The 17,578-nt window shown below is 46.9% G+C and overlaps 1 protein-coding gene across 4 annotated transcripts in view; it reads right to left on the reverse strand.

Annotated features, from left to right (window-relative positions):
* The window catches only part of EYA2 (EYA transcriptional coactivator and phosphatase 2), a 261,820-nt gene that overhangs the window by 150,951 nt on the left and 93,291 nt on the right, over window positions 1–17,578 (reverse strand). For 3 of the 4 annotated variants that reach the window (XM_081256937.1, XM_081256938.1, XM_081256936.1), the window contains 2 exons: window positions 15,045–15,087; window positions 11,492–11,634 (listed from right to left, as the gene is read on the reverse strand). In XM_081256937.1, coding sequence (XP_081113063.1) covers window positions 11,492–11,634; window positions 15,045–15,087 — 186 coding nt within the window. Of the gene's footprint in view, window positions 1–11,491; window positions 11,661–15,044; window positions 15,088–17,578 lie in introns of all 4 variants that reach the window. The other variant, XM_081256939.1, reaches the window with a different exon arrangement.

A 17,578-nucleotide genomic window follows, 5' to 3' on the forward strand; every position in this document is an offset into this window, starting at 1 on the left:
TCACTTCACTCATTTTAGTGTCTGAATGGAAATTCAAAGTAAGGAATATCACTGCTCATTCAGCCAGTCTCCTGATGATGGATTCTAGGTCGATTCCAATTTTTTTTTTCTATCACAATCCAAGATAGAATGGACATTAGAATGTTTGTCTAGGATGGATACAAGAAGAGGAATTGCTAAGTCAGAGGGTACATACATTTTTCATTTTTAACTAGACACAGACAAAACTGCAAGAATATGTCTTTAGACTCAGGGCCTTTGCACATGCTGTTCTCTCTGCCCTGGAATGCACTTCCCTCCACCCCCTTCTTTATCGGGCTAATGCCTTCTCATCCTTGATTTCTCAGCTTAAATGTTGCTCCCCCAGAAAGGCCTTCCATGATCTGAGTCAGCCCCCTGATTACTCCCTCCAGAGCACCCAGTTTGTTCTATGGCTCTCATCACAGTTCATGGGCTTAACATCTGTTCTTTCCTTAGGCTGAGAGCTCCAGGAGAGTAGGGGCTGGGCTTGGCTTGTCCACTGTGGCATCCCCACACCTGGCTCAGTGCCAGGCGCACAGCAGGTGCTCAATAAATATCTGTCGAATGAATGAATATGGAAGAAAACAAATGAAAAAATTTCATCTCTCCTTCTGTTTGCTGAAGTGGATGGATCATAAAATTCTAACCCATGAGAAAGGGGAGCGAATATGGTGGAGGCACACAAAGGCTTAGTTCTGTAAATCAGGGTTGCCCATATTTGGTCCATGAACCAGTCACCAGCTCATGATAAGAAAGCACAGAAATTGAGAAGTACGTATTTAGAAACTTTCATAGCAGCTTGAAATTGCTATGGCATCTAAGGTCATATCTCTAGGCTTCTATTTTGTATGAGTTTTTAAAAGATTTCATTTTTCTAGTAATTATTTTTGTTGCATTTTACCAAAGAGTCAGTCCATGATGAATTAGAAATTAAAAAGCAAAAAGCCAAAAACTGGTCTTTTACCTCCAGGTGAGAAGCACTGCTCTAAGAGATTCAGTTCAAAGGAAATCTGGTGATGGTCTGGTCTGAGGACAGGCTGGTGGCATCAGCTCTCCTGCCCTCTAAGCATTTCTTATGAATATCTTTATAGCAAAGAGAACAAGGCCTCCAAAGATGCTCAAGAACTACCTACAAGTTCCACTGTCTTCAGCTCATGGGAGTACAGAAGGGAGCATGTGCATTTTCAAAGAGGTTGTCAGCCACAGAGATGCACTGGGCATTCATTCATTCATTCATTTCACAAACATGCAAAATAATACTCTACACCTGGGGTCTCCTAACTCTGGCCCATGGGCTGAAGGTGATCTGCTACCTGTTTTTGTAGATAAAGTTTTATTGAAACACAGATACAGGCATGCCTCAGAGATATTATGGGTTCAGTTCCAGACCACCACAATAAATTGAATATTGCAATGAAGCAAGTCACATGGATTTTCTGGTTTCCTAGTGCATGTAACAGTTATGTTTACACTATACTGTAAATTAGCAACTGAATTTGTGTAATATTCTAAATCCTTTGTTGTCATTTCTATAATCTTCACAGCATCTTCACCAGGAGTAGATTCCATCTCAAGAAACCACTTTATTTGCTCATCCATAAGAAGCAACTCCTCATCCAGTTTTATCATGAGTTTACAGAAATTTAGTCCCGTCTTCAAGGACTCCACTTCGAATTCTGGTTCTCTTGCTATTTCTGCCACATCTGCAGTTACTTCATTTCCTTCACTGAAGTCTTGAACTTCTCAAAATCATCCATTAGTGTTGGAATCAACTTCTTCCAAACTGCTATTAATGTTGACATTTTGACCTCTTCCCATGAATCATCATCTAGACTGGTGAATGCTTTCCTGAAGGTTTTCAATTCACTTTGCCCAGATCCATCAGAGGAATCACTATCTAAACCACCAACAGCCTTACAAAATGTGTTCCTGAATAATAAGATTTGAGAGTTGAAATTACTCCTGATCCATGGGCTGCAGAGTGGACGCTGTGTTAGCAGGCATAAAAACAACATTCGTCTCATTGTACATCTCCATCTTAGCTCTGGGGTGACCAGGTGCATGACCAATGAGCAGTAATATCTTGAAAGGAATCTTTTTTTCTGAGAGCTAGGTCTCAACAGTGGGCTTAAAATATTCAGTAAACCATGCTGTAAATGGATGTGTTCTCATTCAGGCTTTGTTGTTCCATTTATAGAGCACAGGCAGAGTAGAGTTAGCATAATTCTTAAGGGCCCTAGGCTTTTCAGGATAGTAAATGAACATTGGCTTCAACTTAAAGTCACCAGCTGCATTAGCCCCTAACAAGAGAGTCAGACTGTCCTTTGAAGATTTAAAGCCAGGCATTGACTTCTCCTCTCTAGCTATGAAAGTTCTAAATGGCATTTTTTCCCCCCAGGTATGTGGTAAATTAGTGTTTCCTTTGTTTTATTTTAATTACAATTTCTTTCCTACTCAGAAACATTTTCAAAGTATAATATCTGCGTCAATTAAAAAAAAACAATGGAAATAAATAGCACAGACATAAAGAATGATAAGGATGTGTGTTTCATGGAGCATCTTAAATACCTATTTGAAAATTTTGAAGTACTTGGAATATTTTCTTATTGAGTATCTTTTTTTTTTTTTTTCTTTTTGCGGTATGCGGGCCTCTCACTCCTGTGGCCTCTTCCGTTGCGGAGCACAGGCTCCGGACGCGCAGGCCCAGCGGCCACGGCCCATGGGCCCAGCCGCCCCGCGGCACATGAGATCCTCCCAGACCGGGGCACGAACCCGTATCCCCTGCATCAGCAGGCGGACTCTCAACCACTGCGCCACCAGGGAGGCCCTCTTATTGAGTATCTTAACTGTACATATCTATCACTGAGACATTTAACTGTACATATCTATCACTGAGACATTTACTTTAAACTAAAAAGTTCCTCCTTGTATGTAAAAGTAGTACATACCAGGCTCCATTGCATTTTTCTTTAAATATCCACAGTTGTTGTGTATATACTGTCAGAGTACAAGATTAATTATTTCTAAAAGGAATGAAACTTATGGAAAAGGAACAAAATTAACTTAGCATTCCCTTTTATTCAACAGAGCTATGGCACAGAAAAAAACACAACAAAACAAAAAAATAAACAAGAGAGACAGATGGATGGGTAGGGCCAAAAAAGGGAGGAGAAAGGATGGGACCAGATCCTAGTGAGCTACAAATCTCACCAGAGGGTTGATGGAAATTGAGATTGGTGGAGCAGGCCAGGAGACAGAGCTCAGTAGGAGAGGAGTTCTTAATAGAATCCAAAAGAGGGTTGGAAGTTAGGAAAGAGTAGTAGTAAATGTGATCATATGGAAAAGGGAATGGGTTTTGTTTTTTTTTTGCGGTATGCGGGCCTCTCACTGTTGTGACCTCTCCTGTCACGGAGCACAGGCTCTGGACGCGCAGGCTCAGCGGCCATGGCTCACGGGCCCAGCCACTCTGCAGCATGTGGGATCTTCCCGGACCGGGGCACGAACCCGTGTCCCCTGCAGCGGCAGGCGGACTCCCAACCACTGTGCCACCAGGGAAGCCCGGGAATGGGTTCTTAAACCCGATACATAGCATCTTTTGAACATTAAAATATTTCTACAAGGATAGGTGTGTGCCTTCCACATTTCCCTCCAGACTGTTCTGAATGTGTCTGGAATTCATATTCCACAGTTGCAGAACAAACGGCCACAAACTTAGTGGCTTAAAACAAAACTCATTTATTCACTCACAATTCTATAGGTCAGAAGTCTGGGTGGGCTCAACTGGGTTCCATGCTTAGCGTCTCACAAGGCTGAAATCAAAGTTTTGGCCAAACTGGGCTCTTATGTGGGAGCTCTGGGGAAGCATCCATTTCCAGGCTCATTCAGATTCTTGGAAAAATCCAGTTCCTGTATCTGCAGATTTGAAATCCCTTCATCCTTGCTGGCTGTCAGCTGGGGACCATTTTTGGCTCCTGGGTTCCACCTGCATTCCTTCTCACCCCCTCCATCTTCCAATGAGTAATAATCCATCAAGTCCTTTTCATGACTTCCATCTCTCTGACTTCCTCCTTCTGTCATCAGCCATAGAAAACTTTCTGCTAAATGGCATTTTCTAATCGAAGGCTCCATCTACATTGATAGTCTGTTGTCTAGTGTAGCCACCTTTATGAATTATTTTAGCTAGATCTTCTGGGTAACTTGCTGCGGCTTCTACATCAGCACTTGCTGCCTCACCTTGAACGTTTACGTTATGAAGCTGGCTTCTTTCCTTAAACCTCATGAACCCACCTCTGCTAGCTTTAAACTTTTCTTCTACAGCTTCCTCACCTCTCTCAGCCTTCATAGAATTGACGAGAGTTAGGGCCTTGTGCTGGATTAGTCTTTGGCTTAAGGGAATGTTGTGGCTGGTTTGATCTTCTACTCAGACCACTAAAACTTCCTCCTTATCAGCAATAAGGCTGTTTCACTTTCTTACCATTCATGTGTTCACTGCAGTAGCACTTTTTTTTTTTTTTTTTTGCGGTACGCGGGCCTCTCACTGTTGTGGCCTCTCCCATTGCAAAGCACAGGCTCCGGATGTGCAGGCTCAACGGCCATGGCTCACAGGCTCAGCCGCTCTGAGGCATGTGGGATCCTCCCGGACCGGGGCACGAACTTGTGTCCCCTGCATCGGCAGGCAGACTCTCAACCGCTGCGCCACCAGGGAAGCCCCTGCAGTAGCACTTTTTAACGTCCTTCAAAACTTTTTCCTTTGTATTCACAAGTTGGCTAACTGTTTGCTGCCAGAGGCCTAGCTTTCAGCCTGTCTCGGCTTTTGACATGCGTTCCTCACTAAGCTTAATCATTTTTAGTTTTTTCTTAATTTAAAGTGAGATATGCACGACTATTTTTTTCACTTGAATACTTTGAGGCCATTGTAGGGTTATTAATTGGCCTAATTTCATATTGTTGTATGTCAGGGAATAGGGAGGCCCGAGGAGAGGGAGAGGGATGGGGGAAACGGCTGGTTGGTGGGGCAGTCAGAACACACAACATTTATTGATTAAATTCGCCATCTTGGGCTTCCCTGGTGGCACAGTGGTTGAGAGTCTGCCTGCCGATGCAGGGGACGCGGGTTCGTGCCCCGGTCCGGGAAGATCCCGCATGCCGTGGAGCGGCTGGGCCCGTGAGCCATGGCCGCTGAGCCTGCACGTCTGGAGGCTGTGCTCCGCAACGGGAGAGGCCGCAACAGTGAGAGGCCCACGTACCGCCAAAAAAAAAAAAAATTCGCCATCTTATATGGGCACATTTCATGGAGCCCCTAAACGATTACAATAGTAACACCAAAGACCACTGATCACAGATCACCATAACAAATACAGTAATAATGCAAAAGTTCAAAATATTGCCAAATTGCCAAAATGTGACACAGAGACACGAAGTGAGCAAATGCTGTCGTAAAAATGGCACCAACAGACTTGCTGGAAGCAGGTTTGCCACAAACCTTCAATTTGTAAAAAACGCAGTATCTGTGAAGTGTAATAAAGCAAAGTGCAATAAAACAAGGTATGTCTGTACACCCATTCGTTTATGTATTATCTGTGGCTGCTTTCAAGATACAGGGTAGACCTGAATAGTTCTGATAGACACTGTATGGCCTGCAAAGCAAAAAATATTTATTATCAGGCTCTTTACAGAAAAAGATTGCCTACCTCTATTCTTCATAAAGAAATGCAGAGCAATGATAAACAGCAAATCCAGGGGTGTGGGTATTTGACAAGAAAGGGAGGTAACCTCCCTTTATTTTTCATGTTGGATGGTCAGCTCATGGGTATTTGTAGTGCTACTCTTTATGCTTTTACATATGTCTTAAATGTTGCATAATAAATTGAGAAAAAAATACTCCACACTCCTGACCTCCCTGCCTCTAGTTTGCTCAACTGTGTTATTATTTCCCTGCAGCTATTTAAACAAAAGTAATAATGCTATTTGCCAAGGAGCAAGGAGAAAAGTTTCCTAACAAGATTCAGCAAGGTTTGTCCAGACAGTGAGCAAATACTGCCTGCTCGGGCACAGGCATATGTGAAGGGAAAGGGCTTTTCACCCCAGCTGTCGTTACTTAGTGATGTGGACATTCCAGGTGTGTGTGTAGCAGCCTGGCTTCAGCTGTACTGACTGAACATTTCCCTTGGGCCACACCCTGTGAGCTAAACCCTTTATAGAGATCAGGGGTTGACACAGGATGGCCCGGGGGCCATGTCTGGCCCACTGCCTATTTATGTAAATAAAGGTTTATTAGAACACAGACACACCCATTAGTTTACATATTGTTTGGCTGCTTTCATGCTTCAATGGCAGTGTTGAGTGGCCCAGAAAGCTGAAAATATTTATGATCTGGCCCTTTACAGATAAAGGTAGCTGATCCCCAATGTAGATGATCTCATTTAAGGCAACAACAATCATTAGGAAGCCAGACTTAGTATCACTCCCATTGTATGAAGGAGGAAAAGTGCCCAGAGTCTGAGGACCAGCAAGGGGCAGAGGTGGGGTGTGAACCCAGAACATGTGATCTTACCACTTATGCTGTATTGTGAGGGCACAGAGCCTCTGAAAGTAACTGGGACTGTAAAATGACTTTGAACCAAATTAACTTCCACCGGGTGCCATGTTTTGTCTGGGAACAGGGCTAGTTTTCTCTTTCATGCTGAAAAATACTCCAGCTTCATGTTTCTTGGCTGTCAGCCAGGCAGGGTAACTTACGTGTGATTTTATCACAAGTCTTCTGGCACAGGAGGGACAGAAGTTAGAAGAGGTGCCCTCACCAGTTGGCTGAGGTCTGTCATAGGTAATCCCCCAGGATTTCTGGAATGTGTGCTCAGGCAGTGGAGCTCAGCAGTGAGGGGCTTAGACTCCAGATCCAGGCTGCCTGGGTGTAATTCCACCTCTGCCACCGACCAACCGGGGGACCTTGGGTGAGTTATTTATCCTCTCTGAGCCTCCATTTATTTATACCTTGAAAGAGGATAACGATGGGACTTTCCTTGGAGGGTTGAGTGGGGGTTTAAAAGAACAAGTAGAGGGCTTCCCTGGTGGCGCAGTGGTTGAGAATCTGCCTGCTAATGCAGGGGACACGGGTTCGAGCCCTGGTCTGCCCATATGCCGCGGAGCAACTAGGCCTGTGAGCCACAACTACTGAGCCTGCGCGTCTGGAGCCTGTGCTCCGCAACAAGATAGACCGCGATAGTGAGAGGCCCACGTACCGCGATGAAGAGTGGCCCCCGCTTGCCACAGCTAGAGAAAGCCCTCGCACAGAAACGAAGACCCAACACAGCAAAAATAAATAAATTAATTAATAAACTCCTACCCCCAGCATCTAAAAAAAAAAAAAAACAAACTATAAAAGAACAAGTAGACCCAGAGCCCCTAGAACTGTGGGTGGCAGCATCTGTCTCAGGGAATACCCTGGGGGTCCAGTGGTTAGGACTTCATGCTTTCACTGCTGAGGGTCTGGTTTCAGACCCTGGTCAGGGAACTAAGATCCCACAAGCTATGTGGCGCAGCCAAAAAAAAAGCTATTTTTTTTTGAAGATGCAGCATCTCAGTGGTGCAGCATCTCAATGATGCGCATCTCAAAGATGAAGCACCTCAGTGATGCACATCTCAGTGATGCACATCTCAGTGCTACAGCATCTCAATGATGGTGTCCATGACCAACACCTGACCGGGTGCTCTGTGACTGGTCACTCCTAACTCCACAACTGTTCTTGAACATGTCTACTTTTGTCTGTTCACTGCCCCCCAGGTCTCCACCATTGCTCTCCTCCAGACTTTATCAGTCTCCCAACCTATCTTCCCGTTTCTCTTCTTGCTTCCCTCCAATCCAATCTCCCCACAGCAGCCAAAGTGATCTTCAAAAAAACCCAGATTGTATCAGATAGCCCTGTGTTTATAAATCTGCCAGCGAGTTCCTGCTTCACTTGGAATAAAATCCTTCCCAGGCGCTAAGCCTCTGCCCACCTCGCCTACTTCATCTGTGTACTGTGTTCCAGCCACTGAGCTTCCTGGATTTGCCAAATCCATCTTCCCAGGGGTGGTCGCCTCGGCCTGGACGCCCTCCCTCCTGTGCTTACGAATAGTCATCTCTCAGTTCTCAGCTGAATCAGTTCCTCATGTAAAAGGCCTTCCCTGGTGCTGGAACCTATATTAAATCTTGCTTGTTCTTTACCCTTTCACAGCCTTCTTGTCTTCCTTTATATCACGCATCACAATTTGAAGTAACACCTACAATTTTTAAAAGTTCATGTAATTTCTTTCTTCCTCTAGGCTAGGGGTTGCAAACTTAAATGTCTTCAGGGGACAGGCAGCTAACTCAAGTGAGTAATGAGGGTAGGGGAGGACTGTGGTGAACACAGGCTAATAGGGTCAGCCCTACTCAGAGCCACCTACTCCTGACACAAAAAATGTGGGCCCAGCGCTGCCTGATCATCTGTCGTTTTTTTTAAAGACATTAGGAATATGAACTCCTATGTAAACATTTCCCATTAAAAAATTGGCAATTAATTTTTTTTTTTTTTTTTTGCGCTACGCGGGCCTCTTACTGTTGTGGCCTCTCCCGTTGTGGAGCACAGGCTCCGGACGCGCAGGCTCAGCGGCCATGGCTCACGGGCCCAGCCGCTCCGTGGCATGTGGGATCTTCCCAGACCGGGGCACGAACCCGTGTCCCCTGCATCGGCAGGCGGACTCTCAACCACTGCGCCACCAGGGAAGCCCCGGCAATTAATTTTTTAAATGTCAAGTATATTTTATAGGTTAAAAAAAAATCCAAGGGCCACATTATCTGTTGGCCTTCACTTTCCAGCCTCTGTTCTAGACTGTAAGCTCCACAAACACAGGGCCCATTCTGCTTGTTGACCACTGTATGCCCAGCACACAACCCAATGCTGAGTGAATCAATGAATGAATGAATGAACAAAAGAACAGGGCAGAGGAAGGGAGGGAGAAGAGGGAGGAAAAAAATTCAAGATTCAGTCTCTGCACTGAAGCCACACCATCTAGTTGGCAAGACGAGATGATCTGATTAATTTAACCATTGAAGAAGCTGAGGTGTGGAGAAGCCAGGGGCAGTTGAGTCTGGGAGGAAGGCCTCCTGCCTGCAGTCCTGTTCTTTCCACTGGATACCATGGATTTGGGTGGACCGGAGAGCCATCCGTATGGATGTCTGTGCTTTCTGCCGGCCCCCTCCTCCTCTGGGGACCACCCCTTCCTCACACTCAGATCAGTTCTTTGGGGTGAGCCTGACCTGATCATTGGTGCCATGGGTGGACATGTGGCCATCCAGAGCATGCCAACTTTCTGCCCCAGGGTCTGACCATGGGAGTCCAGGCAGAGAGATCTCTGGGACAATGTGGCAAGTCCTGGACAGCGGAGGCCCTCTTTTTGGGGAGTTCCAGCCTGGAACTGCTAGGGCTGCCTTTGGCACCACAGTGGAAAGCCTGCCTGAGACGGAAGCCCACACAAAGGGAAGCAGAGAGACTAATTCCTCCTATTATCATACCTGGATCCAACGCTGCCTGAAGCTAAAGCCCTAAGATTTTTCAGCTATGTTTGCAATAAACATCCTTATTTTCTTAAGTTAATTAGTATTGGATTTTTGTTGTTTGCTACCAAAAGGGCTTTGGTTGATACATCAGTTAAGATGGGAAGAAATCACATGAATAAAAGCCACAGGGGCTTCCCTGGTGGCGCAGTGGTTGAGAGTCCACCTGCCGATGCAGGGGACATGGGTTCGTGCCCCGGTCCGGGAAGATCCCACATGCCGCGGAGCGGCTAGGCCCGTGAGCCATGGCCGCTGAGCCTGCGCGTCCGGAGCCTGTGCTCCGCAACGGGAGAGGCCACAACAGTGAGAGGCCTGTGTACCGCAAAAAAAAAAAAAAAAAAAAAAAAGCCACAGACAGTGTGATGGTTAATCTTACGTGTCAACTTGGACCACAGGTATCTAGACATTTGGTCACACATTATACTGTGTCTGTGAGGGTGTTTCTGGATGAGATTAATTTGAATCAGTGGACTGAGTAAAGCAGATTGCCCTCCCTGATGTTGGTGGGCCCCATCCAATCAACTGGAAACCTGAATAGAACAACAGACTAAGAAGGAACTCCTTCTGTCTGAGTGCTGAGCTGGGACATTGGTCTTTTCCTGTCTTCAGACTCGAACTGAAAAATTAGCTCTTCTTGGGCTTGGGCCTGCCAGCTTTTGGACTAGAACTTACAACATCAGCCCTCCTCGTTCTCAGGCCTTCAAACTCAGGCTGGAATGACATCCTCTACCATCTCCTGGGTCTTTAGCTTGCCAACTGCAGATCTAGGGACTTCTCAGCCTCCATTATCGGGTGAGCCAATTCCTATGATAAATTTCTCTCTCTGTCTCTATCTATCTATCTCAGCTCCATCCCACTGGTTCTGTTTCTCTGGAGAACACTGACGAACGCTGACAGGGACAGGTGAGCAGTGGATGGTGAGCCTAGTTCATTGAGCCTCCAGCTCTTGGCAATAGCGTTCTGACTGTCAAGGTTGTACGTCTCTTGTTTTTGCCTTCCCAGCATACATTTTTCCTTCTTCTGATACCACTCTTAAAGGTTTTCCTTTAAGAGAACCATCCCTTCCTCATATACAATCCATATGCTTCACCCTCCGATTATCTCCCTCACCCCTACCTCCTTGCTTGTGCTAAGCATTGTCACGTGACCCAATCTGGGCCAATGAGGGTCAACACTGGATTCTGGTGGAACTACTGGGAAAGATGAGATCTCCTTCTGCTGAGAGTGCTGAGCTGAAAGCATGCAAACCTGGAGTTGACAGGTACAGCCTTTGCTGTCACACGGGAAGAACCCATGTGGAGGTAAAGACAACTCAGTGGAAAACATCTGAAGATGGAGTGAGACATCTTCCTCGTGCTATCATTCAAGCACCTGGATCCAGCCATACCTGCTATCAGTTGTATCCCCAAATTTACCAGTATGTGAATCATTAAATTTCCATTTTCCCTAAGCCAGCTTGGGTTGTGTCTTACTCTTGCAGTCAAAAGAGGTCTTGATATAGTCTCTAGATCTTGAACCATTTTTTTTTTTTTTTTTTTGGCAGTACGTGGGCCTCTCACTGCTGTGGCCTCTCCCGTTGCGGAGCACAGGCTCCGGACGCGCAGGCCCAGCGGCCATGGCTCACGGGCCCAGCTGCTCCGCGGCATGTGGGATCCTCCCGGACCGGAGCACGAATCCGTGTCCCCTGCATCGGCAGGTGGACTCTCAACCACTGCGCCACCAGGGAAGCCCTAGGTCTTGAACCATATTTAAAGTGTCGGTCCTTCTCTTCTATCTCCAATCCAAAATTAGGCTGGCTGCATTTATCATTCTGCATTTCACTGAAGCAATAGGGCAAAATAAAGACCACGATGGTGGGGATCCCGGGGGAAAGCAAGAGCTTGGTCAGGTACTCACTGTAAGAAGGGATTCCATAGGCTTGTGCTGGAGGTGGGTAAGCTGTGTAGGGGGTGGCCTGCTGGATCCCCGCACTGTACTGAGTCTGGCCGTAGGCTGCCATGGCCGTGGGATGCTGGCTGGGCAGGACACGTGGGCAAGGTCTGCATGGAAGGAGAGAAGATGAAATCTCCAAGCCCAAGCCCAACCCAGCATCCCTCCCCGCTTATTCTGGTATCACCACCACCACTATTTTCCTTTGGGGGTATTTATTCTTTTCTTTTCTTTTTTTTTTTTTTGGCCACTTGGCTTGCAGAATCTTAGTTCCCTGACCAGGGACTGAACCTGGGCCCCGGCAGTGAAAGCACCGAGTCCTAATCACTGGACCGCCAGGGAGTTCCCTGGGTATTCTCTCTTTCCAGGGGAGAGACAGCTTACATGTTCATCAAATCCTATTTCATTTTCCTTTCCTGGGCACCAGGAAGATTACATTTCCTGTTTCTCTTGCAGTCAGATTCAACCACATGACTGGGTTCTGCCTGACAGAATGCATAAACCACTCATAGGTCTGGCCAATAAAACCATCCTCTCTCCTCTTTCGGCAGCAACTGTGGAGGGTACCAGTTGAGAGGGCGGAGCCAACACAGTTACATCCTGGATCCCTGAGTCAGCTTGTGGAGGAGAGGTGCCCTGGAGAAGTTTCATGGGATCCACATTGGACTTTATATAAGAAACAAACGTTTGTTGTGCTAAGCCACTGAGACCAAGGTTTATTGATTACTGCAGTATAGCCTATTCCACCGTGACTATCTACCCTAATTTAGACACCTCCCCAATTGATTGTAGCTTTGACAGTGTTGTCATTCAAGATGCCCTGCTCTTGGCCGTGGGGTGGGCACATGGTACAAGATCATCCAATCAGACTCTGTTCTGGGAATTTAAATCTTGGGCTGAATAATTCATTCCAACAACCACATTCTGAAGAGACTGTTTTTTAGTTCCTTCCTGTTGCCTGGATCCTAGAAGCTGTCCTACTCTTGGTCTTTCTCAAGGCCTGGTTATTCCACTTTTGCTTCCATTGTGAGCTACTCCAGATCTTCCAAAAAAAGTCCTTTTGTGCTTACATCAGCTGGGGTCTATTTCTGTTACTTGCAACCAAAGAACACAAATGGATTCCTTACTCCAAGATGAATAACGGGTTCCATCAAGGGCTAGGATTTAACGGGCCACTGACTAAGACATCTGGAATATAATGATTGCTAGTGATCACTGCACTCTGACCACAGGCTAGGAACTGTGTCACATGGGCCTAATATGTGCACTGATTCGCATCGGATACTGACACCAACTCTCTGGGGTAGAGGCTCTTCTAACTCCCATTTTTGAGAAGAGAAAACTGAAGCTCAGAAACCGCAAGTCACAGCTACAAAGTGGGAAATCCGGAACTTAAACTCGTACGTCTGACTCCAGAGCCCACACTTGTAATCAAGAAGCTTTGCTGCTTCTCAGTGATGGGCCTGGGATTGACTCAGCCCTGTATTTATTGCTCCTGTAGGGAGCAATAAATAAAGTCAAGGTAGGTTGTTATAACAGGAAGGGGACAAGATGGTGAATCTACGGATATAATTTCGTTGGCCAGTGCAGTGTTTTCTTAATTTGAAGTTGCCAATATTTCAAAACCAGAAGGTTCACACACACACACACACTCTCACTCTCTCTCTCTCTCTCTCTCATTTCCCTCTTCTCTTGCAAAGCAGATGCCTTGGAAAGCCTGGGTCTGCTCTGTGTGCTGCCATCAATTCTTGGGCCTACGATATGCCAGGCACTGTCCCAGTTATTGCATGTAGACTGGCTCATTTAAACCTGATAGCAATTGTGACAGCTCTTGGAGGCAGTTACTACTCCCATCCCCATTTTACAGATAAGAAAACTGAGGCAGAGAGAGATGAAGGAACCAAAAGCACACAGCTGATACACAATTTGAACCCTGGCTCCAGAGGCCACGCCCTTAACCACTCCACCTCTGTGCAACTTGACAAACTGTATCTAACTATCCTGGCCACCGAGTTTATCAGTAGATGGTAACGAGATTCCCAAACCTGTATCTGATTCCATTTTGATTACATCACCTTAGTAAAAACCTGTTGGTTTCCAGAGCTCCTCCTACATATGAAGCCTGATGGCAGGCGTGAGACAGATGCCAAAGTTCATGGAATTATAAGAAGATGTTCTCAGGCCCTCTTTCTTTTTGACGACTACTGTGCCGAAGGGGTGGGGGACTTGTTCCAAGATGCATAAGAAACTTGTTTGAGCTGGAGACGCCAGAATCAGTACTGGAAGCCGTTTCAGCAGTCAAGATTCTTACCCTGTGAGGTGCTTGGAAACGCATCTGGAGCATTGGGACTTAGTGCTGAGCAGAGAACCTTATTTGAAAATGTTCCCAACTTATACCTGTCTTTGGAAGCAGAAGGTGGAAAGCGGAGATGATCAACTCCTGCTTCCCATCAAAACCGATGTGAAATTCTCGGATTAAACTGGGGCTCAACTGAAAAGCCAGAGAGAGGACAGTGGAGCTCTCTAACCCCAAGGCCATAAAACAAGTTAGGTAGATTTAACAGACCTCAGTTGCTACCGACAACCCCCAAAACATCTTCTGGAGGGAAAGGAAGGCTGACAAAGTGTGTTCCTTATAAACAGCTTTTATGGTCTCATTCAGGGAGGAGCATGTCCAGCTATGGAGGAGCTGAGTATCCAGACTGAGGGCCATGCTGACCGTCCTGCCAAACCCGGGGCTTCTCACACTAGGGGGTGCAGATGGGCAGCCCCTGAGGACCCTGGGTAAGCCCTGTCCATCACTGGGCTCCCATTAACCCCTGCGCACGGCTCTGGTGGAGCATTTGTACCGTCTTCTCTATTGAGATCTCTGATCTACTGGTCTCTGTCCCCACTAGACTGGAAGCTCTCCGAGGGTGGGGACTGTGTCTCACCGATCTCGCGAGGCTCCAGTGCTCCTATGAGATTTGGTACCGAGGAGTGTTGGGTGGACGTTGGAGCAGGAAGAGGGAGGAAGGAGGGGGGAGGAGGGGGGCAGGGAGAGAAAGATGGGGCAGGAGGAAGGAAGAGGAGGAAGAGCACGAGAGAGAGGGGGCAGAGAGAGGGGGAGGGAGACAGAAAAGGAGAGAGAGGAAAGGAAGGAGAAAAGACAAGAGAGGGAGAGACAGAGAAGCAGGAAGGGAGAGAGGAATTGAGAAAGTCTGTGATAGGAAAGGACAGGAAGGAAAGGAGGAGAAGACTGAAAAAAAGAAGAAAGAAGAAAACAACAGCCAACACTCTCAGGAAAGTCTGTTCCAGACCCCTTTCTAAGCGCCCTTTGCGTGGGGCAGGCATCATGATTGTCCCCCTTTTCCAGACGGCGAGACTGAGGCCTGGGGAGGTGGGGTCATTTGCTCAAGGTCACTCAGCCAGTAAGAGTAGGGCTGGGATTCTTTTCTAGGGAGTCTGGTTCCAGAGCCTCTGCCCTCCAAGAAAGAGAGAGGGAGAGAGCGTGAGAGGGAGATAAAGCAAGGGTACTCACCTTGCAAAGACCTGGGACACACTCAGAGCCGATGTAGTGACGCCTGGAGGGGAAAAAAAAAAACATTTGAAGGGCTTGAGCTATCAGAGCGATGTTCCCCAGAAGCTGTGACTTCAGACGCCAGGTTGAGGGGGAAGAAACTCAGAGAGTTGCTGCCAGGGACTTTCTCCACCACACAAGCTTATCTGAGGCACACCACTGTAGCACTCTCCTTCTTGAAAACCTTTTCTGGATGTGCTTTGTCTCCAGATACTAATTGAAGGACTACGTATAAAGAACCTGTAGCATCTTGAAACATCAGAGTAGAATCCCTCCCCCAACCCATTGTACAGATGGAGAAAGGAGGGCAAAGAGACAGAAGGAACGTGCTTGAGCCAGGTCACAAGACTAGCTGGCAGCTGGCGCCATTTCTACTCCTGGATGGAGACCCACTCCCTTCCTTGCCTTAAAGGCAACCCCAGAAACCTAGAAAGGCAGACACTGCTGGCTTTGATTATCCAACACCTATTTTCCTTCTTCTGATGATGTCACCTTGATATTCCTCCGCTCCCTCCCCAGTTTCAGTTCACTGGGTTCAGGTGGGGCTGGCCCCAGCACTTAGGGGAGGCACATCTTGGACTATCTCCTAGGCTCCAGCTAGAGCGTGGGGCAGGGAGATGGAAGAGGCCTGAGGTCCTGATACAATGCTCTACACTGTATCTCTGGGCACTGAGCCTCCAACCATGGTTGGGAGGCAATAATCAGGAGATGATGAAAACGTGACAGAATTTTGCTGGGAGAGACATATCCAAGAGGATAATTTTACAAACGAACAGTCTACTGGGGAGGATTTTGTGCTGTGTCATTTTAAATAATACAGTGCAACATCCTCAGTGTGGAGCCCTGGCAAGTTCTAGATGATGTGTCTACTGATTGTACCAACCTGCCGATTCACACTCCCTGGTATGTAGGGCAGTGGCTGAGCCTGTGTCCCTGTGCCTACTGAGAAATGCCCCAAGTCCTCCAGAGCTCTGAGCCTCTCTGTAAACCAACCTGCAATTCCAACTCTAGCACTCAGTAAGTAATGAGACTTTGGGCAGACTGCCTATAGTCTCTGGGCCTCAGGGTACCCTCCTGCGAAATGGGGGAAAAACACTGATCTCACAAGGATGCATGAGGATTAAATGAGATGATGATGATGATGATGATTGTATCCATCATTTATCCAGTGCTTGTTACATGCCAGGCTGTCTTCTAAATCCATTACCTGGATTATTCTAATCCGCATAATCACCCCTTGAGGAGGGTTCTCAGGAGGCGCAGAGAGTTTACATAACTCACTCAAGGCCACACAGGCCCTAAAGGGGGGAGCTGTGATTGGAGCTCAGGTGCTGGCTCCCCACTCTGGCTTCCCAACCAGGACACAGCAGCCCACGATGACAATCATCATTGTAACAGCAACCAGCACCCGCTTAGATGTTCACCGTGTGCCAGGCCCGTGTTAACTGCCTATACGCATGAACTCATTTAATCCTCATGGCAATGCTACAAGGCTGACAGTGCCATTATCCCCATTGCATTGATGAGGAAGCTGAGGGTCCAAAGGCTAAGTGCCTTGCTCAAGCCACACAGCCTGTGGACATGGGAACTGGGACTTGAACCCAAGGGCTATCTGAGTCCCAAGTCCATCTCCTTAATCACCTCCCTGGCAGAGTCACATTCTGTTCGAGTCCCAAGCCACTGGGGTGAGAGGGCGAGTCCTGAAGTCCAGCTGGTCCAGTGGGAAAGAATCTGCCTTACAATGCAGGGGACGTGGGTTCAATCCCTGGTCAGGGAGCTAAGATCTCACATGCCACGGGGCACTAATCCCGCACCACAACTACTGAGCTCTTGTGCCTCAACTAGGGAGCCCGTATGTCGCAAACTATAGAGCCCATGTACCCTGGAGCCTGCGCGCCACAACTGGAGAAGAGAGAACCTTCACGCCACAATTAGAGAGAAGCCCGCACGCTGCAATGAAGAGCCCGCGCGCTTCAATGAAAGATCCCGCGTGCTGCAACTAAGACCCGACACAGCCAAACATAAATAAAATACAAAGATAAATAATAAATAAATCTTAAAAAAAAAAAGGCTGGACAGCATTAGCGTATATTGATCATAGGAAGGAGGAGTTGTGGGATACTTTTGTTCCAGTTGTAGACGTGAGAATGTGTTGTGTATGTGTTGTGTGTGTGCTGAATGCCTGTGTAAAAATATATTTCTTACTATGTGTCATATTTTTAAAAAGTCGGGACAGCAGGGATCTAACGCCAAGGAAAGGTGCCGGTGCACAGTAGGTGCTCACTCACTGCTAATTTCCCTGCTCCGGGTTTCCTGCCCCAGGCAGAGCCTCCCACATCCCCTTCCTCATCCTCCCCCAGGATGGTCTCATTCTGAAAGAGCCCCAGTCTCATTACTGGTAAAAGCCCACGATCTGAGTTATGTTTAGTAATATATAAGTTACTGAATTAAACATTTTGAATATGTTTTCTTTAATAAATATGTAAATATTCATA

This window comes from Mesoplodon bidens, assembly GCF_964165515.1.
Source record: "Mesoplodon bidens genome assembly, chromosome: 15".
NCBI classification, from domain to species: Eukaryota; Metazoa; Chordata; class Mammalia; order Artiodactyla; family Ziphiidae; genus Mesoplodon; species Mesoplodon bidens.